At 44.3% G+C, this 21,833-nt stretch overlaps 2 protein-coding genes across 8 annotated transcripts in view; both read left to right on the top strand.

Annotated features, from left to right (window-relative positions):
* The first annotated feature begins 5,153 nt into the window (after nucleotides 1-5,153).
* LOC141786564 (MAP/microtubule affinity-regulating kinase 4-like) overlaps nucleotides 5,154-21,833 on the top strand; it is a 53,194-nt gene continuing 36,514 nt past the window's right edge. For all 7 annotated transcript variants that reach the window (XM_074665161.1, XM_074665162.1, XM_074665163.1 and 4 more), the window contains exon 1: nucleotides 5,154-6,086. In XM_074665161.1, coding sequence (XP_074521262.1) covers nucleotides 6,039-6,086 — 48 coding nt within the window. In that variant the 5' untranslated portion in view covers nucleotides 5,154-6,038. The remainder of the gene's footprint in view (nucleotides 6,087-21,833) is intronic.
* LOC141786561 (sterile alpha motif domain-containing protein 3-like) lies at nucleotides 10,421-15,278 on the top strand. The gene is made up of 6 exons (XM_074665157.1): nucleotides 10,421-10,707; nucleotides 10,845-11,778; nucleotides 12,122-12,283; nucleotides 12,362-12,454; nucleotides 12,978-13,262; nucleotides 15,258-15,278. Exons 2-6 carry the CDS (start codon nucleotides 10,861-10,863, stop codon nucleotides 15,276-15,278), a joined length of 1,479 nt encoding a protein of 492 aa, XP_074521258.1. The 5' UTR covers nucleotides 10,421-10,707; nucleotides 10,845-10,860.

Here is a 21,833-nt window from a genome sequence, read left to right as displayed (position 1 = left end):
AACACTGAAAACACTGTAAACACTGTAAACACTGCTAACACTGCAAACACTGTAAACACTGTAAACAATGAAACACACTGTAAACACTGCTAACACTGTAAACACTGTAAACACTGTAAACAATGAAACACACTGTAAACACTGTAAACACTGTAAACAATGAAACACACTGTAAACACTGTAATCACTGTAAACACTGTAATCACTGTAAACACTGCTAACACTGTAAACACTGTTAACACTGTAAACACTGCTAACACTGTAAACACTGCTAACACTGTAAACACTGTAAACACTGTTAACACTGTCAACACTGTCAACACTGTAAACACTAAACACTGCAAACACTGTAAACACTGTAAACACTAAACACTGCAAACACTGTAAACACTGTAAACACTGCAAACACTGTAAACACTGTAAACACTGTAAACACTGCAAACACTGAAATCTGATCATGTGTTTTTATGTCTTTAAACATGTTTTAAGACGTAACATGAGCCACGTTCCCCCAGAACAATGTCCAGACTGAAGATGTTGAACAGAGAAAAATAAAAAATCTGACAGAGAGAGGAGGAAAAATGAACTTATTCTTTTTTTGTTATGTGTCAATAAACTTTTCTTTTTCCCCAAAGCAGGATCAGCTGATGAATTCAATGTTTTAACACGAGAAGAAAAACTAAGCCTGGAGTTACAGGTGTTTTCAGATTTACCTGTTCCCTGCTGAGGGGAACAAGAACGATTTAACTGAATCCCTGTCTGTGTGTCCTCACCTGTCTGTGTGTCCTCACCTGTCTCTGTGTCCTCACCTGTCTGTGTGTCCTCACCTGTCTCTGTGCCCTCAGCTGTCTCTGTGCTGAACCACACTGCTCTCTTTGGAGCTCCAGAAAACATCTTCATCTTGGACCCCTAGCTCTGAGTTGCCATGCACTGGATGTCACGCTCTGGATGCCACACTCTGGATGTCACGCTCTGGATGCCACATTCTAGATGCCACGCTCTGGATGCGACTCTCTGGGTGTCAGGCTCTTGACGCCACTCTCTGGATGTCACGCTCTGGACGCTGTGCTCTAGATGCTGCACTCTAGACACCATGCTCTTGATGCCACTCTCTGTAGCCACCCTCTGGATAACACGCTCTGGACGCCATGATCTGGACGCCATGATCTGGACGCCATGATCTGGATAACATTCTCTGGACTCTCTGGTCCACTCTTTGGATGCTCTCTGTTCATCAGACGGTTTATGTGCTGCTGCCCACTTTCAGTCTCTGACCTTTGTCTGTTTACAGCTCTGAGGGGAGGATGAAGGTCAGAGGAAGATGATGTTGTCTCATCACAGATGATGGATTGTTGTGTTCAGAGTTGTAATGCAGCACTGCCCCCTGCTGGTGGACAGGTGATTAACCTGCAGTTACAGAGTGAGGCCTTCAGTCAGTTTACGGGGCAGAGTTTAGACAAACAGAGTCTCTGTGAGTCTCTCTGATTGTGTTTCATCGAAAACAACCAACAGCTTGTGTCTGATGTTTCATGGGGTTTATCTTTCCATAAGCATTTCTTTATCAAGTCTGGTCTTGACAGGGAAAAGGGAAAGACCTGCAGTAACTAGATGAGGCCAGGAGTCAAACCAGCAACCTCTGTACATGGTTGGTGTTAGCTGCAGCGTCACAAACATCAGAAATCTGTTTTTGCAGCTGTGTTTTAAAAGCTTGTGTTGATTTCCTGAGGATCAGACCTGGATCGATGTCTGTGAACACTGTGAGCACAAACCAGCACAAACCCCTGACTGTTGCACAAACTGCTGCTGCAGACCCCTCCTCCCTCCTCCCTCCCTCTCTCCTTTCCATTAGCTGTATTGATGCTCCCTCGCCCTGTGTTTTTTCCTCTAATTGGTTTAAGCACAGCTGACCGGCCGTGCTGCTGCTCTCTGTCACACCGTGTCCACACCGAGTCCACACCGTGTCCACATCGTGTCCACACCAAGTCCACATCGCCCTCAGCAGTCCATGGAAATATGGAGCTCTGCTTTCCCAGCATCGATCCTCCAGACGTTTCAGCGGCAGCAGGACTCAGCTCTGCTGCTACATCTCTCTCTGCGTCTGCTCTTTGAGGAATAACTCTGAATCTGTGTGTGTGTGATCTGTGTTTCAAACCAGGAAGTAAAGGTCCAGCTGAAGGATGAGGCCCTGGATCCGCTCCAACCGGTCCAGGTCTGTCCAGGTAGGTCTGTTTACCTGTGTGTGAAGTGAAGGAGGAGTGTGTGTTCGCTGTCTGAAGAAGTTTTTTGTTGTTTCTACCAAAGGAGAATAATCTGACCTCCTCTAACCTGACTCTGTTTTAGGGGTTAACCTTCCTGTGCAGCGTCACAGACAAACATTTACCCTGATGGATTCATTGATCATAAATTAACATGAGAGCTTCAGGTCAGGAGCAGACAGTCTATAAAGATATTTATTGATGTGAATCTGTTGATCAGTCTCTCTGAGCCTGAGAGGGAAAGGTCTGCGCTGCAGGTTTCAGACTGTAGAGGACACAGCCCCATCACTGTGTGCTTTAACAAATAAAAATAAATAAAAAAATATGTCATAAAATTAAATAAATAAATAAATAAATGATAAAACTATAGTTTTGATGGGTTCACCTCCCTTTAACTCTGATCACAGCTCATATATAAACCTCAGTCTCCTCTCATCAGTCTGTCCTGATCTGTTTCTCCCAGTGAGCTGGAGACGTCACAGATCATCAGGAAAGGAGTTCATGATTCATTGTTGGAGCAAATCTTAAAAACTCATCACAAAAAACATTTCAACAAATTACTGCAGCAGCATCAGTCTGCAGACGTCAGCGTGAAACTCTCTGTGATCCTCTCTGTGCCTCGTGTTGTATCTGTGTGCTCTGTGTTTTCTGAGTTTAAGTGTCCGTATGTTTCTGTCCTCTGATGTTTCTCTGAGCTTTCTCTTTGTCCAGGGTTTCTGTGTTTGCTGACAAAGAAACTAGATAGATAGATAGATAGATAGATAGATAGATAGATAGATAGATAGATAGATAGATAGATAGATAGATAGATAGATAGATAGATAGATAGACGGGTGATAACAAGGAAACACCAGAAAACTGAGTCATACAGACACTAACCACAGGAAACACAGAGTGCTCTCATCACCAGATCACCACACTGACCCGTCCTCTGCAGACTGTTGTTCATGGACCCCCTCACCTGGGTCACCAAGGTGTGCACAGCCTCATGTGTCTGCCTGTGCTCACAGCTCACTCAGAGAAAAGTCAGACCCTCAGATTATCACTGTGGCACAGTCCCAGAGAGCTGAGGGATTAGTTTAGAGACATTTTCGAAGCCTGATCCATTTTTGTCTCTCCTACCTGTTTTTATGACTTTAGTACATGTAAAATAATCTTTCTGATTATTGTTGTTATCATCATGGGACAGATGTGTGCCAGGTGAAGTATTTCATGGAGATTAATCTCAGGAGCCTTGTTTCTCTCAGAGGAGCAGCTGTGGGAAATAAGACGTACAGCAGCTGTTTGTTTGTGTCTTTGATTCATCCTGTCATTTTTCATTCATCCATAGCTCCAAACACGCTTAGAGTCTGTTTCTGTTTATTATGTTGAAGCAGTTTTATTGGTCTTTACGTGACTTTTCCTGGAGCAGAGAAATATCCCTGTCCTGTTCCTGGACAGAGCTCGTCAGCTGACGCTCCAACTCCTCTTTAATCAGAGTGTTTTAAAAACCAAAGGATCCTCGTCCTTCTCAGGGTTTCTGCCTCCATGTTTTTATTGTATAGTTTAATTTAAAGAAGCCAGAGTCGGACGCTGCAAAGTGAAAGCTGCTCTGTGAATTATTAATGGATCGATCAGCTGGGACAGGTCCTGATGGTCCTGATGCTCTCTGCTTGGGTTATATAAGCTGATGGTGGAGGCTGGTTTTTCCAGGATTGATTGGACTTGTTGATATTTGGACCAGAGCCTTTATTCTCCAGCCTGAGGACAGTTTCTCTAACTGCTGTCGTCTGTCTCCGTGCAGGGTTTTATTCTGGAAGCTTCTCACACGTCATCAGCTGAGTTTATCAAAATATATAACTCTGTTTGGAGTCACACACTGGGACCCTTTTTGGGGTTTCTACAAACTTTTAGGAACATTTACACTGAAAAGACATTTACACAGGCACAAACACTCATCATAACTATGATTCTGACCAGCATTACCCCGCTATTAGTGTTATTTATTCACCATCATCAACTTCATCATCAGCTTTATTCATTCAACATTTTTGTATTGTCCAGGATGAGGATTTTTTTGTACTTTTGGAAAGACTATTTGGGGGAAAGTAGTTTACTGGGAAGATTACTTTATTCACCTCTGTACAAAGTTATTATTATGATTGTTATTATTATTATTATTATTATTATTATTATTATTATTATTATTATTATTATTATTGTTATAATAATAATAATAATTATCATTGTTATTATTATTATTATTAGTAGAAGTAGTAGTAGCTGTATTTTTATTATTATCATAATCATTTTTTACATTTTATTTTTAATTTAATATTATTATTATGAGGATTAATTATTTTTTATTTGTTTGTTTGTGATGTTTTATTTTATTTTTTTACTACTAGAGCTCTTTCCCCCTATTTTTGTAAGATTAAGTTACATCCACAAATAATTGTACGGAGAGAATTCAGTTTAAACCGGGGTCAGATTCTTTGTATTCTTGCAGATTCTTGGCTGAAGGTTTTTCAGATTCTGGTTCTGGTTCAGACTCTGATCTGATACATCTAAGCCACTAGAGGGCGACGTTGATCCAAACACAGAAAACTAAACTGTTTGTCACAGTTGTCAAAGTTTTAAGTCGTCACCATTCAACACATTATGTCTTGAAAGTAACAGTTCCTTTGTATTTCTGCCGATCTATAATCTATAATCTATAATCTATAATTAATAATCCGATAGATGATGTTTCTCGGTTTAATTTCACCGAGTAACGCCTGAACCGCCTCGAAAGCCTCATTTCCGAACAGCACCTGAAGGCACCACGAGAGAAGGGATAAGGACGCGTGTTAGTGCGCGTGCGCGGTCGAGGACGCAGCGGCCCTGCCTATTATGATCGCTGACGTCACTCGCCCTCCCTCTTTCTCTTGTCACCGTGAGTCTCGGGAGGTGGAGGGAGATCCCGTTTTCTTTCATCGTTTTCCTCAGAAACCGGAGTTAATCCGCACTAACGGAGACACCGGGCGACGCTTCACCGACCCCCCTCCCTGCCGGACCCGGAGAACCTCACAGAACCGCCCCAAGTCTCGGTTTTCAGACCGAGCGAGAGGAACTAAGGGCGGACTGGACAGAGAGGAAGAGCCGGGGACTGAGGCTGAACATCCGCCGCTCTCTGTGAGCAGAGCTCGGTCTGTGTGGAGCCCACGGCTCGGTCCGCTCCCCGTGGACCTGTTTTCACGCGGCTCTGCTTGTTTTCCTGTCTCAGAGTCTCCGTGGGAGCCTCCAAATCCCATTAGCTCCGACAGGAAAACACTAACTCCCCCCTCCTCCCCCTCCTCCCCCCGCGGTGGTCGCAGGGAGACCGGGTCTGTTTCCGGGCCGTGGAGCCAGGACCTGCCTCATGCTGGTGGTTCTGGACGGTTCGTGAGCCCGCTCAGCTGAAGTGAAGCCGGGATCTGGTTCTGATCCGGTCTCAGCGCTCAGACATGGTACGGTAACGTCAGAGGAGGACCGGGAAGTGAACAGAGAAGTGGGGGGGTCATTCCGGGTTGATGAGGCTGGGTCGGTACCAGGACCAGGACACGGACATGAGGTGGATGTAGCTCAGCTCCTGGTTTTATCCTCTGAGCTGGATCACCCGAGCCCCGGGGATCTGTGCTGCCTTCACGGACCCTGACCATGAGGATTGTATGAGCGGTGGAGCTGTGTTTTTCCTGTGACTCGGGCTGCTCTGGAGTGATTCTGACCCAGTGTGAACAGAACCTCTTCCTCTCTGCTGGACGCCGAGGCGCGCTCAGGGACGACATGTCGTTACGCACGGCGCTGCCCGGGAACGAGCGGAACCCGGACCATGTGAGTATGAAAACCCGGCTCCTGTGATTGTCACCTTCAGCAGCTCTGGAGGAGAAAGTAGCGAGTCATCCTGCCTCTGAGGGAGGTGATCACACCCCCCCGAACCCCCCAGGCCTGAGATTAGTCCGACACAGAGCAGACCGACAGACGCGCTAATCCCCGGCTCATGTAGGGCTGGACCGGGCTGGACCGGGCTGGACCGGGCTGGACCGGGCTGGACATGAGGAGTCCTGCACTGTAAAAATTGTTAAGCTCAATAAGTTATCATAACTTATTTTCATCATTTACTTCTAATTGACATGGTGAGTTTTGAAATTTCAACTTAATTTAATGACTTTTTGCTATGCCAACTCAAGGTTTTAAGCCAGGTCAGTGAAACGGATATTTCAATGTGTCAACACAACTTAAAAGTGTAAGTTTTCAGTGTTTACTGGGTCGCTCTCAGACTGATCACGTCACACATGAATTCTTTCGCTGTAAAAAATAGTGCCTGTTTGTCTTTAATGTGTAAGGGGCAAACAATCATCATAATATTAATAATATCTATTTAAACTTGAGCAGGTGCTCAACCTGGTCGCGATTTCCTAATAACAGAAAAAGAGATACTATGATAAGCAGTTTGAGTACAGCGAAAGCGAAATGGCGGATGACTACTGTCAGCTTGCAAGGTCGTGATCAGGTCTGGCGGCAGCAAAGCGCGTCATTTGGACTTGGAAGAGGAGAGGTGAGCTAACGGACGGGCGGGAAGTAGGATAAAACAAGGTAAGTTATTGCATTGATTTTAAAGAAATTAATGTATAACTTTAACAGTTTTTGAACACAAGAAAGCCGAGCCCAACATTAGTTCCAGTTTTCAGGCTTAAATGTCAAACTTCACTGGCTTCACACGGGAGCATGTTGGTGACTTAAGTCAGATAGATTAGCTGCTAAAAGGCTAGCCACTTAGCGCTACCATCAAAGGAACACACTCTAGCACAACCAGATAGTTTTCTTTTCTTTTAATTTAGTGCTGGGTGGGAAATCGGTATTCGCTCATCTCTCAGCGCGCTCTTGTAGCGCCGTCTGTTACACAGTAATGTGGTGGGGTTCCCCATCAACTGTCCTTTTTTCACTGGTCATTAAAATATAGCGTTTTATATGTTCGCGCAGCAGCGTTTGACTCGTGGTTCCGTGCACGCGCGCTCCGTGTGTCAGTGCAGCGTCTGCACACTGAGCAGAGCGGGTCTGCATGATTCACGTTGTTCCTGCACAGACGTGAACGTTTAAACGCGGTAGTTTTCTGCTCTCTGTCAGAACAGCAGGCTCCACAGCTAAGAGCTGATTGTCACTCACAAACAGTTAAATCTTAAACTTAAAGGCTACTCGTGTGAACTGAGTCACTCCTTATACAGAGTGACACACTGATAGCTTGAGAGGAGAGCTCTGAACATCTTTATAGGTCTAATATGAATACAGTTTTTTATGATAATAAATTAAATTAAACCCAGAAAGATTTTGGTATGGCTAATAATGGGGAGAGGTGATAGGATTTATGTTTATTAATATGAATTCTGATAATTAGTTTCAATGTTTTTAAGGAACATGAGAAATGCCAGGTTGTTTTCAGACTTCGCTTATCCCATGTGAATGAGCCACACCAAAAACTGTTGTCAGGTGGTATTTTAACACATACTGTTAACTGATATACTGTGATATTATTATTGTTGTTGTTGTTGTTGTTATTATTAATAATAATAAAAATAATTATTATTTTGCCCTATTGTAAAGCACTATCATGACATACTGGGGGAGAGCACAATTATGTACTGTCACTAATACAATAAGTGGCTATTAGAACCTCATACAACCCCACTCAAAAAAACTATCCCTGTCATGTTTTTGCTGATCTTGTAGATCTTGTAGCCTTTTTACCATGTTTTGATCATGTTGTTGTGTGTTTTAGGTGCTGTTGATTCAATTTTTGAAGTTTGACGCCAACTGTGGATGAAGTGGAGCTGTAAGTTTTGCAGTTTTGTCACTTATAGTTTAAGAACCATAGTCAGTCATTACAAAGGTGGACATGGACGTGGACGACAGGGCTTCAGCTGCATTTACCCCAACTGCCTGACTGTGCTCCAATCTCATGTGGATTTTGCAAAACATATCAAGGAGCATAAAAAAGGTTCAAATCCAGTTGCTAAACTACGCTGTGAACTTTGTACTTTTTCTGCACCAACCAACGTAAAGCAATATTTTCTTCATTTAAAGAGACATTTGAGATCACGAGAGACTGTGAATTGTCCATTTGAGGGGTGCTCTTTTAAGTCGTGTGTATTTTCAACTTTTACTGCACACAGGAGTCGATATCATCATGAGGCTAAGTTAGATGATTTAAAATCTGACCTTGTCATAAAATATCACAGTCAAGCCTTTGTAAGTGATGAAGAGGAAGACTTGAACAATTCAGTGTCATCAGATTTATTGTCTGAATCTGAATTTCAGCCTGTGCAGAACTCCATTCAGCGGAGGATTGCACTCCTTTTTCTTCGCCTACAAGCAGTTCTTCACGTGTCACAGAGAGCAATTCAGGATATTGTTGATGACTTATTTGATGTTGGTGAATATGCAGGACAAATAACTGGACAGAAAGTTGAAAATATTTTGAAGGAGCACAATTGCACATCTGAGGATTTAACAGCATCATTGACCGAAGCATTACAGAGTGCCAACCCACTTTTTTTACTTTCAAGAGAGGGGTCTCTAGGCACAGAATTTAAAAGGCAGGCATTTTATAGAAACAACTTCACTGTCATTGAGCCTGTTGAATATGTTTTGAGTCAACAAAAACGGTCTCATACTGTTGTTTATGTCCCTATTCTAAAATTACTTTCAGAACTTCTAAAAAGAGAGGAGGTATTGCATGAGTTGAAAGTGAACAGACCAGTTGAAAAATCTGGACATTACACATCATGTCTGGATGGTGAGTACTTCAAAAAAAATCAAATCCTCTCACATGAAGATATTAGTTTATGTATAACTTTGTACATTGACGATTTCGAAATCTGTAATCCCTTGGGCACCTCAAGAAAGAAACACAAAGTTTGTGGTGTGTATTGGGTACTTGCTAATTTGCCAAGAAGATACAAGTCATCGTTGTCATCTATTTACCTAGCTTTACTGTGCAAGACAGAACATATCAAAATTTATGGGTATAATAGTGTTTTGGAGCCACTGATAAAAGACATTAAATATCTAGAAACTGTTGGTGTGTTTGTTGAGAAACTTGCTTGTTATGTAAAAGGGACCATTTTATATGTGGCGGCTGACAACTTGGCTGCACACTCCTTAGGTGGGTTCCAGGAGTCTTTTAATGTTGACAAATTTTGCAGGTTTTGTTTAGTAGATCGTGAAAAAATACAGACTTGTGATGTTAGAAGTGGTACTTTTGTTTTACGAACACCAGAGTTGTATGATGAAGCTGTAAATGTGTTGAAACTGAGTGAACATGGGTCTGTTGATGGTGTCAAACAAGACTGTCCTTTTAACAGATTGACAGGTTTTCATGCATGCCAAGGCTTTCCACCGGACTTTTTACATGATGTGCTGGAAGGCATCGTTCCCAGAGAACTAAGTCTGTGTCTCGCAGATTTAATTTCTAAGAACTATTTCACTTTGGACCAACTTAATAGTGAAATACAAGACTTTCCTTTTAAATTTACAGACAAGACAAACCGCCCTCAGAAAATTCCAGCAGCTTTCCATCGGAATAAGACTCTTGGCGGTAATGGACATGAAAATTGGAGCCTTGTGCGTTTCCTTCCCCTCATCATTGGTCACTGTGTTCCAGAAGGTGAGCAAACATGGGAACTAGTTCTTGAGCTCAAAGACTTGGTGGAGTTATTGTGCACCCCATATTTCACTCCGGACTCACTTTGTTATTTACAAGCAAAAATATCAGAGCACAGGCAGTTGCTGCAGACAGTTTTCCCTGAAAAAAAGTTGATTCCCAAACACCACTTTATTGAACATTATCCACATCTTATTAAGAAGTTTGGTCCTCCAACTGAATGTTGGACAATCAGGTTCGAGGCAAAACATTCTTTCTTTAAAAGAGTTGTGCGGGATGTCAACAACTTTAAAAATATTCTGCTTACCCTTGCGTCAAGACATCAGCTCATGTTGGCACACTATCTTGAAATGCCAAGCATTTTCAAGCCAGAGATCGAGACTGCAAAGGTGTCTGATACGTGCCTTGAAGTCTTAGACGCGGCTGTCAGACAAGCCATATTTAATAGATTTGGTGATGTTGACACCGTAGGACTGACCCCTCATATCTTCCTAAATGGAACAAAGTACTCAAAGGGAATGATTCTTTCTGCTGGCAGCACAAGCGGACTACCAGACTTTGGGAGGATTTTGGAACTGTGCATTGTGTTGGCTGGTCAAGTTTGCTTCATCATCGAACCTTTTACAGCATACTATGTGGAGCATCTGCGGAGTTACCATCTTGTGAAGAAAAATCCTACTGTGTGTCTGTTGGTGAAACCAGAGGATCTCAACGACTACGTGCCCCTGTCGTCGTACTCCATTAGAGGCTGCCTCCTTGTCACTCCTAAGACCTTCTTATTGAAATAAACCTGTTGTAAGTAATCACTCACATTAAGGCTAACCAACATTAAAAATGTCTAATTGTGAGTTTTTTGACTGCCACTGCAAGGAATATGATTTGCAATGGATGGGATATTAATTTTGTGCTTTTCATTTTTATTCCATTTTCAGGTAAAAGTTGTCTACAATGCTTCTGCGGGTCATAGTGTCGGAAAGTGAAATCAGACGTCTTCCAGTTGAAGGCAGTCTTTCAAGTGTCGAGGAGCTGTATCAGGTGTTACGAACCAGCCTTGGTCTTAGGGGAAGATTTATTCTACAGTTCGAGGATCCTGATTTTAATAATCAGTTGTGCAACCTAACAGACATCAAAGACCTTCCTGTGGAACGGGCAACTTTAAAAGTCTTGTTCACAGCTGATGACTCCTCAGATTCTACACTGGACACATGCAGCCTTCTTTCCGTCAGTAGCGGGGATTCTGTCAAATGGCCTGACCCTTTCCCAATCCCACAGTTCTCACACGATGTGGAGCTGCAACTTAAAGAAGCGAACTGTAGATACATCAAGGATGGATCTGTGATGGTGATTCCCAAAGGTTTAAAGACTGATATCCTCGACATACTTGCAGACAGTATGTCAAAGATTACTGCTTATCCGGAAAGGGACCACTACGAGGGTGTAGCCAAAGCACTGGTGGAGAAGCATCCCTGTCTGCGAGAGCCTGGGTCTGAAAAGGGATGGTATTCGTGGTTTCACAGCCTGAAATTTAAGCTTGGGAACTACCGGCAAAAATTGAGTGCAGCAGGATGCCCTGAAGTGGTCATAAACAAACGAAAAGGAGGATGCTCAAAGGGAAAATGTGTCAAGAAGTCCAAGAAGGGTGAGGTGAATTACTGTCCTGATCCACCTGAAGGAGAATGTCCAGAAAACATGGAGGAGAAACGCCAGATAATGGAGGCTGAAATGCAAAAACGAGACCCTGATCTCCAGTTGTTGGAGAATCTGATGGTTGCCACATTTTCTCAGCGCAGAAGAGAGATCGTTGGAGATCAGCCACCCATCGCAGAAATAATTTCCAGATGGCCAGCTCTGTTCCATGAGAGACAGGTATTCAAATGGCTGCACTTGTACTCAACAAAGCATTTTAACCTTCCCTCCCTTACTTCTTTCTTCCTCTTTTCTTCCCTCGCTAATTTTCTCTCTCCCTAACTTACTCATTTCCTCTCTTCCCTTTCTCCTCCTCCTCCCTTATTTCCTCTAATCTTCTTCCTTTCTCACCTTTCTTTCTCCTCCCTTCTTTCATACTCCCTTTCTCTCTCTTTCCTTTTTTCTTCTCTGTGGATGTGAAGTCCTGAAGTGTTAATCATGTTATGTTGGACACTGAACTCTCCTACTGAGAAAAAAAGGTCTTTTTTTTTTTTTTTTTTTTTTTTTTTGTCTGTCTCCTCAGATTATGGCAGAATTCAAGAGGATTGTCACTGTAGACCTCCTGGAATCTTTTCTCAAAGGACTTGATGATCTGGTCCCAAGAATTCTGGAATTGTACAAAACAGCAACTAAGTCTGGAAAAAAGCAGTCACTAAAAGAAATTTTGGACTGTCTTGGCAGAGATGTAAGTGGACTCGAAAACTAGGCACCATCTTTATTTGTTATAACATTTTCATCTTACTTCATGTTTCTTTTTTCAAAGGACACAAATGAGAAAAGAAGGGCTGCTTTTCTGCTCGGTCTGCCATACTACATATCAGGCGAGGATCCATCAAATGTCATCAGGATGTGTGATGTAAGAATAGTCTTTTTAAATTTGAAAATATTAAAATGCAGTATTCACTTGAACGGACAATACTTTTTTTTTATTAATGAATGGGCTAGAGTACACACTTGAGCATAATTTTAATCTGTAAAATTGCAGGAATTTCTTTTTTGATCTTGAAAAAGGTTCTAAGTCAAGCTTCAAAATGCAGAAAGAAGAAATGGGAGTGAGACAAAAAATAAGTTTGCAATAAATTGTTCAGGTTTTTTTTTTTTTGTATCACTCCTATTTCTTCTTTTTGCATCTTGAGACTTTAATTACAGCCTTTCAAAGATCCAACAGTAACAGTGTAAAATGTAAATTTTTCCAACTTCAACTGGTCTCAAAATTTTTATCAAATGTGTATTTACTGTTGTTAGCCTCATCCTCAACAGTTTAGTGATCTGCTTCTGTTCCGTTACTATGCCCTGCTTCACCTTTAATGTTGATATAATTTTGTAAAGCTGAGGTACTTGTGGATAAAAAGGGCTAAACTTTATTTCTGTCCTTCTAGGCCCATGCTGAGAACCTGGATGAAGCCATGAGGGGGATGCAGCTTGGAATCCTGATAGGCTACGAAGGCGAACGAGGGGCTATTCCAGCTGAGATCTTCAGTGTGGCAGTGGTGGTTGAGGAGACCATCGTGCTTCACAACATTAAAGGTGTGGCACAGGGCTTTGCCATGCTAATGGGCATCATCTACTGTGTGAATCTCGAGTATCCATTTGCCATGAAGTATTCCTTTGAGTTCATCCAGAGAGTGGTAATGAAGGTCAAACCAGATCAAGCCTCTGCCAGAGTACACGGACTGAGAAACAAAATCTTGAGGTACAAACTGTAACTTCGGTCCTCTGTTTCGACAGCAGTTTCTCATGTGAAAACAAAACCTTCAGAATTGAGCTGCACCTCTGAACTGTGAGAAAAACGTTCCATTTTGATGTTCTGACTGAGATGAGGGTCTCAGATGAGCTCTGCTCTAACTCTTTGAAACTGTATATGTAATTTTATTTAGCACAAAACATGTTTTATGAATGTTAAATGCAGTTGGTAAAGTTTTAGCATCCTTAGAATTTAAAGCGCTGTTGATAATCCACTTGACGGTTGTGATGGTTCTGTGCTTTTGTACTGTGAAAAATCATTTCTTCATTATGTTTTTCTTCATGAGATGAGGGTCTCAGATGTGCTTTGTTCTTTGATTTATGCTATAGTATTTAGCACAAAAAATGTTCTATGAATGTTAAATGCACTTGGTAAAATTTTAGCTACTTCATCACTGTTTAAAAAGAACTATTAACAACCAACTTGATGGTATTGATGATTCTGTGCTCTTGCAGATGTATTTTATTTAATTTTTTAATTAATAGTATAACACTTCAACGTGAAATGCCATCTAATTTTCTTTAACCCTTCTGTTAGGAAGAATGGAAAGGATGGTAGAAGGAAGGAAGGAAGTTTTAGGTTTGTAATATGCCAAAGTTGTATTTGTTAGAAAACAAAACTAAGTTGAAGTAATTCAAATAAATGTGTTTGAAGTCGAGTTGTAAGTGTATTAAGTGTAAATGTTTAGGAAGCTGTGAACTTGCCATTATTAGTCAATATGGGATATATAAATTGAAAGCATTAGTCTACTTGATTTGCAGTTTTAAGTTCAATTGCTGCCTTAAAAACACGAGTTAATATAACTTGAAAAGGAATTTGGTATGACTATACTCAGTTAGTTACACTTAAAACAGTATGTTGAAACTGTGTGTAGCTGTATGTTCATATAACAAGAAAAAGCAAATTTTGTCAAATGGATAATCTAATATAATTGGTCGTTTTAACTCAGAGGATCAAGTTCAAACACTAAAAATGTATGAGTTAACAACTAGTATAACTGAAATTCCTGAGTTGAAATAACTTCATACTGTAGGTTTCTTTAACAGGAGAAAGTAAGTTTTTGGTAATATATTATGTTAAGTAGTGAGTTATTTAGACTCAGAGTATCAAGTTCAAACAGTAAATGATTATGAATTAAGCAACTTTTTTAACTCACCTATCTGAGTTGAAATGAAGCTTTTCTCAAAGTTGAATTTACTTATCTTTTTAAGGCAGCAATTGAACTTAATATCTTAAGTTTAACCAGCCTAATAATTTTTACAGTGTGGCTCGGTGTGCTCATTGATTGTGTTGAGAAATGCTCAGATTGGATCAATCAGAGCCTCAGACACACAGACCCTCACCTCTACCGGCGTTTCCACTGCGCATGTCTCTTCCTGACTCCTCCAGCTGATCAATAATAGATGCATCTGGTGCAGGGCCACCCTCCCTCTCCACACCCTCCCTCCACACCCTCCCTCCTGTCTCTGCATGTCCACCTCCATGATATCACCTAATCCCCCCCCCGGCCCCTTCCTCTGAGTGGCTCTAATGAAGCAGGGGAAGCTTAGTGGCATCAAATCTGCTGTGTCAGGCTAGTCTGGGTCCAGCTCTTTCTGGGTCTGCTGCAGCATCCAGGACTCGGAGCTTTGGTTACTTTGTGTTTTAACCTGTGAGCTGGTTTCTGTTTCTGTGTAACTGGGCTGTGAGGAGGATCCCACCTTTACCTGAGGGCACCCAGCTCAGAGCGGCCTGAAACATGGCTCAGCTCGCCTCCTTCCTCACACATCCTCTCCTGTCTCCTCCCGCTGGCTGAGGAGGCTGAGGAGGCTGCGTCCCGGCGCTCTGACCTCTGTGCGTGGTGCAGCGTGTTGGTCTGCTGTCTGCGGCGTGGACCCTCAGGGTTTCACTGTGACCTCTGTGACCGTGTGTACAGTCTCAGAGGGAGGAGCAGTGATGGAGCAGCTCTCTGATCATGGCTCTGAGCTGTGATGTGGGTCTGCAGCTGCAGAGAGTCATACATGAACATGAGGCTCAGGGCTGTCTGCTACACGCGTGTTCAGCCCTGACTCTTCACGTGACACAGACGCTGCGACCTGACGTGTGACTTTGAGCGTGCTCCTGCAGATTCTTGCAGCCAGGTGTTTATTGTCTCTGCTCTTTGGGACGGAGGTGGCACAACCCCAAAGTCCCCATGACGTCTCTGTTTGTGTTATCTGTGAAGAGACAAACATCCACAGCAGGCAGATCAGGGAGAGGCCAGGTGAAACATGACTCCATCAGTCACTGATCTGATGACACGCTGCTGTCGTCATTCGCTCTGTTTCGTCTGCACAGCCTCAGAAACCTCTTTAAATGAAAACTCAGCGTCTTCCTCTGTTACATCCTGTGTTAAATGTCCAAAAACACCTGAACTTTCACCTGAGGAGGAAGCTTGTGAGGGGGCTGTGCTCTGCAGGAGCTGCCAGACTCAGGTTAAAGCTCGCTGGCTGGTGTGGACTTGATTCAGTCGTCACTTCCACTCGTTCACCAACGGTTCAGAAAGTTTCCTGTAAGACATGAGGAGACAGAAACCCATTAACGACTGAGCACAGCTGTTGTAGTCTCGTTGAATCTGATCTTAAATCTAATTTTGTGGATGAATGATCATTTCCAACATGGCGTCAGCTGACGATAGGCTTCAAAACACTGCAACAGAAACAGATTGGTGACATCACAGGGACTACGTCTGTGTTTTATAAAGGCTCTGAGATTTCTTCTTGTTTGGTTGTGAAAAGAAAAAAAAGGGAAAGTTACATTTTAAAATGTGATAATAGTCACTTCAACTGATTTTAGTTATTAAACAATAACCGGTTACTCTTCTTCTCCTTCCTCCTCATCGTTTCATGGTGAGTGGCGATCAGCCTGAGGGACGTCCTCTGCCTCCAACTTTGAACCAATGAGCTACGAGGAATTAGCAAACGCTCATTTCAGCATGAGGTCGATATTTCTCTTTTCATTGGACGGTTCCTGTCGATGCTGCTGTGGAGAAGCTCTGTCCCAGATGTAGGACTCTGAAAGTGTCACAGCGCTGGTATAGATTGTTCTGGACCCCGTCAGCGTTTGGAGCAGCAGGAAAACCCCTCTCTGGTTGTGTTGGTGGTTTTCAGAGCTGATGTTGGAGAAATCACCACGTTCAGCTTCATCAGCGTCTGATGAGTGTGAATATGAAGCTGCTCTTTACTCCGCGGGCTGTGATGAAGAGCTGAGAGCACAGGAATGTTTTCTGAGAGCAGACAGCCGTGAGATTTCTCTCCCTGCTCAGCCGCACGCCGCTCGGGTTAGCAACCTCACCATGGAAACTTCAGGAGGTCCTTTATACCCTCAGATACCTCTCCATCCCCCACCCCCCACCCCCCAGACCACAACGGCTCAGAGAGTCCTCAACATGCTAACAGAGGCACAGACAGAGACACAGACAGAGACACAGACAGAGACACAGACAGAGACACAGACAGAGACACAGACAGGAGCACAGACAGAGACACAGACAGAGACACAGACAGGAGCACAGACAGGAGCACAGACAGAGACACAGACAGGAGCACAGACAGAGACACAGACAGGAGCACAGACAGAGACACAGACAGAGACACAGACAGGAGCACAGACAGAGACACAGACAGGAGCACAGACAGAGACACAGACAGGAGCACAGACAGAGACACAGACAGAGACACAGACAGAGACACAGACAGAGACACAGACAGAGACACAGACAGAGACACAGACAGAGACACAGACAGGAGCACAGACAGAGACACAGACAGAGACACAGTCAGGAGCAAAGACAGGAGCACAGACAGAGACACAGACAGGAGCACAGACAGGAGCACAGACAGAGACACAGACAGGAGCACAGACAGAGACACAGACAGGAGCACAGACAGAGACACAGACAGAGACACAGACAGAGACACAGACAGGAGCACAGACAGAGACACAGACAGGAGCACAGACAGGAGCACAGACAGAGACACAGACAGAAACACAGACAGAGACACAGACAGAGACACAGACAGAAGCACAGCAACCTGACGTGTCTCCTTCTGAGCCTCGATCATCGTCTGAGGTCATCATCAGTTAATGATGTCACATAACGCCATGTTAGCACACCTGACAGGAGCGTGACATGTTTGACAGCAGCTCCACAGTCTGCGTCTCCTCCTCAGTGTCTGCTCCTCTCTGCTCCTCCAGGTGTTTCTCCCTGACTCTTCAGAGAGGAGCTGCTCTGTCTGAGGTTGACCAAACTCCAGATGACTCCTCCTGAGGTTCAGGGCCTGATCGGCCTCTCCTGATCAATGAACCAATCATTTTATAGATAATCCTCAGAGAGGAAGTCAGTACGACTGTTTTACTGACCCGGCAGAACCCCCAATCTGTTTAATCTCCACGCCGTCTGGGCGGGCTGCGGCTGGTGGATAACCAATGAGAGGAGCGGGGAGGCTAACTAGCATAGCTGGACGTAAACAAACCTGGATCCAGGTGGACTGTTAGTGAAAAGCAGCTGCTGACGTTATTTTGTTGCTTTATTAAAAACAGCGTCAAGATGGCGTCGGCCATGTTTGTTTACCTCCTGAAGTCTCGTTTTATCTCGTGAGGATCTGTGAGATCTCATGTCCACAGCATCCACAAACACTGAGGTTAATCTGTCTGCTTCATGCTGTGGTCAGTGTGTGATTCAGGGTGTGTCGGGTTAAAAATGACTCAACTTCAGTTCAAAAACACGTCAGTGGGCGAGGGCAGGCCTGATCCACACGTCACCCACGGCTCGGTGCAGAAACGTCCTCGTCGTTTGTTCCTCATAAACTCATGAAGTCCCAGAATCTAAACTAACGTGACCAACGTTTCCTGTTTCATCAGCTGGTTATATAAGACTGTGGAAACCCAGCCAGCGAGGGTAAAGCTCGTATCCAACCTGAGGTGACCCGATCACATGACCGCGATGGTGGCGAAGGTTTAATTTGCTGGTTTTGATCCTCTTTGGTTCAGAAAGGTGCAGCTCTCCCCTGGATGAAAGTTTCTGTAGCAGAGCTGCAGGTTGATGTTTGTAGACCTGAGAGTTAATGCGTCATCCAATGCTTCCTTTACACACACTTTACACGCTTTACACACACTTTACACACACTTTACACACGCTTTACACACGCTTTACACACGCTTTACACACGCTTTACACACGCTTTCCTCTGTCTTCATGTGTTTCTGTCTCTGGTCCAGCAGACAGACGATCAGATGAAGAAGGATTCAGATCCAAACTTAACGAGAGAGAAACAAAACAACATGAACGGCTTGTTTTTGAGTTAAATCCTCAGTGTTTGCAAACTGAGACGGAAATCAGCTTCAGACTGTTTCCTCATTTCCTCCATTCACTGAGTTCACACACACACACACACACACACACACACACACACACATGTCTCTAGTGTGTGTGTGTGTTTATTCTCGTGGACCTGTTGTTTGCTCGTGGTCAGAGGGACGACCTGATGGAGTCTGTCTGTCAGGTGTGCGGCTCTCCTGACGTGTTGTGGTAATAACAGTCGTCTCCAGGTGAGGTGAGGATGGGCGTGGGGCGGTGGCGCTCTGAGTGCAGCGCTCTGACGGCGAGTGAAGCTGCTTTAACGTGTAATAATCAGGTCTGTGCTCCATGTTCCCGTGCTGCTGGGATGGACGCAGCGTTGGCTCGGGGTGAGTCACCAGGTTTCACCGCCTGTGAGAGGTTGGTGCTTGTGCTCACTTGTAGAAGGAGCTGGCGTGTTTCTCCTCCGCAGGGCAGAGCGGCGCTTTGTTTCCCTGGACAGGAGGAAAACTGAGGAGCCGTCCTGACTTGTTTCCTGGATCCTGCGCAGGTCTCACCCAGAAACTCTCAGAAACACAAACCGCATCCAGGTCAGTCACCTGGTCCACTTGGGCCCACCAGTCCGAACAGGAGCGGCGTGTGAGGCGGCGTGTTGGTGTGCGATGACCTACATTAGACACAATGCCTCTGTGCTGTTTGTTAATCCAGCAGATTAAACCCAATCTAACGTGTTTGGAGTTTGGGAGCAGCAGCTCAAAGGTCGCAGCAGTGGGTACACAGAAACGTCCGGCTGAAATCCCCGAGAGGTGACTGAGGTAACATCTGTTCAGCCGTAACATCTACTGCCCAGGTGCCCACGAGCAAGCAGCCTTTACACAGGTGTCTGTGGTGAAACCTGTGAGTGAGAGCCAAGGGGAGGAGCGGGGAGTCTGAGGGGGAACAGGTCTGTACTGGGAAAAGAGCTTAAGAGATTTGGCAGACTTTCCTCTGAACGGCTTGCTCAAGAGCACAGCGGCAGGTTTGGGGGAAATGAGGTGGTTCCTCGCCTAGATTAGGAACAAGAGCTGCCTTACTTTCCCCCCTTAGGGTTTTTCTCTGTGCCACGTTTTTCAAACCACCGCTGATCTCTACTCTTTCTGTGGATTCTTCCTCCTCCTCCTCCTCCTCCTCCTCCTCTGGTCCTCCATAGACCAGGTCTGACATGTCTGTGTCAGTGCACACAGGAAGTAGACGTGTTTCAGACTGTTTTTAGTCAATGAATGATGTGTTGAAAACTCACTGAAGCTGAATAAAACCCAGAGGATCAGAGGATCAGACGGGTCCTGGTCCAGTCTCAGGCTCAGCCCTGGTCCTGCAGTCCCTGTATCTGGTCTCAGGCTGGGACTGAGGATCAGTGACGGTCTCACTGACACACAGCTGAGTGTGTTAGCGTGGTTTCTGTATGTCAGTATGGAAATGTTTGTTTGCAGAAACCAGATCAGTCTGATCCGTGTTCCCGTTTCCTCTGAGCCTCTTTCTCCCCGTGTTGTCTGCGTGATGTGAAGCATAACCAGCTCTAACACCAAGCTTTACTGGAGCAGGATAAAAACCAGTTAGTGAGACTGTAGAGTCATCAGGAAGTTCAGGAAGTAAAAGAGTTCATGTGGAGATCTGTAAAATCTGTGTTTGCAGCAGCTCCACACGTTAAAACTCAGAGCGTCAGACTCAGAGCTGGTCCTCACCTCCTGAAGACGGATAGAGGGATGAAATGAGGAATGATAGAGGGATGATGTGAGGAATGATAGAGGGATGAAATGAGGAATGATAGAGGGATGATGTGAGGAATGATAGAGGGATGAAATGAGGAATGATAGAGGGATGATGTGAGGAATGATAGAGGGATGAAATGAGGAATGACAGAGGGATGAAGTGAAATGAGGAATGATAGAGGGATGATGTGAGGAATGATAGAGGGATGAAATGAGGAATGACAGAGGGATGAAGTGAAATGAGGAATGAAAGAGGGATGATGTAAGGAATGACAGAGGGATGAAATGAGGAATGACAGAGGGATGAAATGAGGAATGACAGAGGGATGAAGTGAAATGAGGAATGATAGAGGGATGAAGTGAAATGAGGAATGATAGAGGGATGAAATGAGGAATGATAGAGGGATGAAATGAGGAATGACAGAGGGATGAAGTGAAATGAGGAATGACAGAGGGATGAAATGAGGAATGACAGAGGGATGAAATGAGGAATGACAGAGGGATGAAATGAGGAATGACAGAGGGATGAAATGAGGAATGACAGAGGGATGAAATGAGGAATGACAGAGGGATGAAATGAGGAATGATAGAGGGATGAAATGAGGAATGATAGAGGGATGAAGTGAAATGAGGAATGATAGAGGGATGAAGTGAAATGAGGAATGATAGAGGGATGAAGTGCTGAGTCAGCGCTGCCAGCTCTGTGGTCATGACTTCCTCTAACGTGTGGACTTTAGTTTCCTGTTGCAGACGTCAGCACAGACGATCTAGGTCAAAAACTCCTTCAGTGTTTTTAAAAATGATCAACAAGATGATGAGGAATCAAACCTGGATCTGCAGGAACCTGTGAGAGGATCAGAACCTGGAAATACAGGTCCTGTGTTCTGTCAGACTGAAGCCAGAAACACCAGAGAATTAGCTTAAACCCCCTCACCTACAGGCAGGAAGGGTTATTTGGAGGTTAGGCTCTGTTCTTGGAGCTCCCTGCTCTGTATCACAGCCAAAGCCTGAGGCAGGAAGAGCACACCTCCTTTCTCCGTCATCTGCATACATGAGAAGTCAAGGCAGGGAGAGCACACCTCCTTTCTCCTTCATCTGCATACATGAGAAGTCGAGGCAGGGAGAGCACACCTCCTTTCTCCTTCATCTGCAGACATGAGAAGTCGAGGCAGGGAGAGCACACCTCCTTTCTCCTTCATCTGCATACATGAGAAGTCGAGGCAGGGAGAGCACACCTCCTTTCTCCTTCATCTGCAGACACGAGAAGTCGAGGCAGGGAGAGCACACCTCCTTTCTCCTTCATCTGCATACATGAGAAGTCGAGGCAGGGAGAGCACACCTCCTTTCTCCTTCATCTGCATACATGAGAAGTCGAGGCAGGGAGAGCACACCTCCTTTCTCCTTCATCTGCAGACACGAGAAGTCG

This window comes from Halichoeres trimaculatus, unplaced genomic scaffold, assembly GCF_033239565.1.
Source record: "Halichoeres trimaculatus isolate MK-OKI-2021-1 unplaced genomic scaffold, fHalTri1.1 fHalTri1_scaffold_227, whole genome shotgun sequence".
Lineage (NCBI taxonomy): Eukaryota > Metazoa > Chordata > Actinopteri > Labriformes > Labridae > Halichoeres > Halichoeres trimaculatus.
This window is presented reverse-complemented; position numbering and strand designations above follow the sequence as displayed.

Excerpts from the sequence above, each read along its gene's own strand:
- LOC141786561 (XM_074665157.1), top strand. The coding sequence starts at position 10,861 with ATGCTTCTGCGGGTCATAGTGTCGGAAAGTGAAATCAGACGTCTTCCA. Across the intron at positions 11,779-12,121 it reads CTCTGTTCCATGAGAGACAG|ATTATGGCAGAATTCAAGAG; the intron begins GTATTCAAATGG and ends CTGTCTCCTCAG. Across the intron at positions 12,284-12,361 it reads TGGACTGTCTTGGCAGAGAT|GACACAAATGAGAAAAGAAG; the intron begins GTAAGTGGACTC and ends CTTTTTTCAAAG.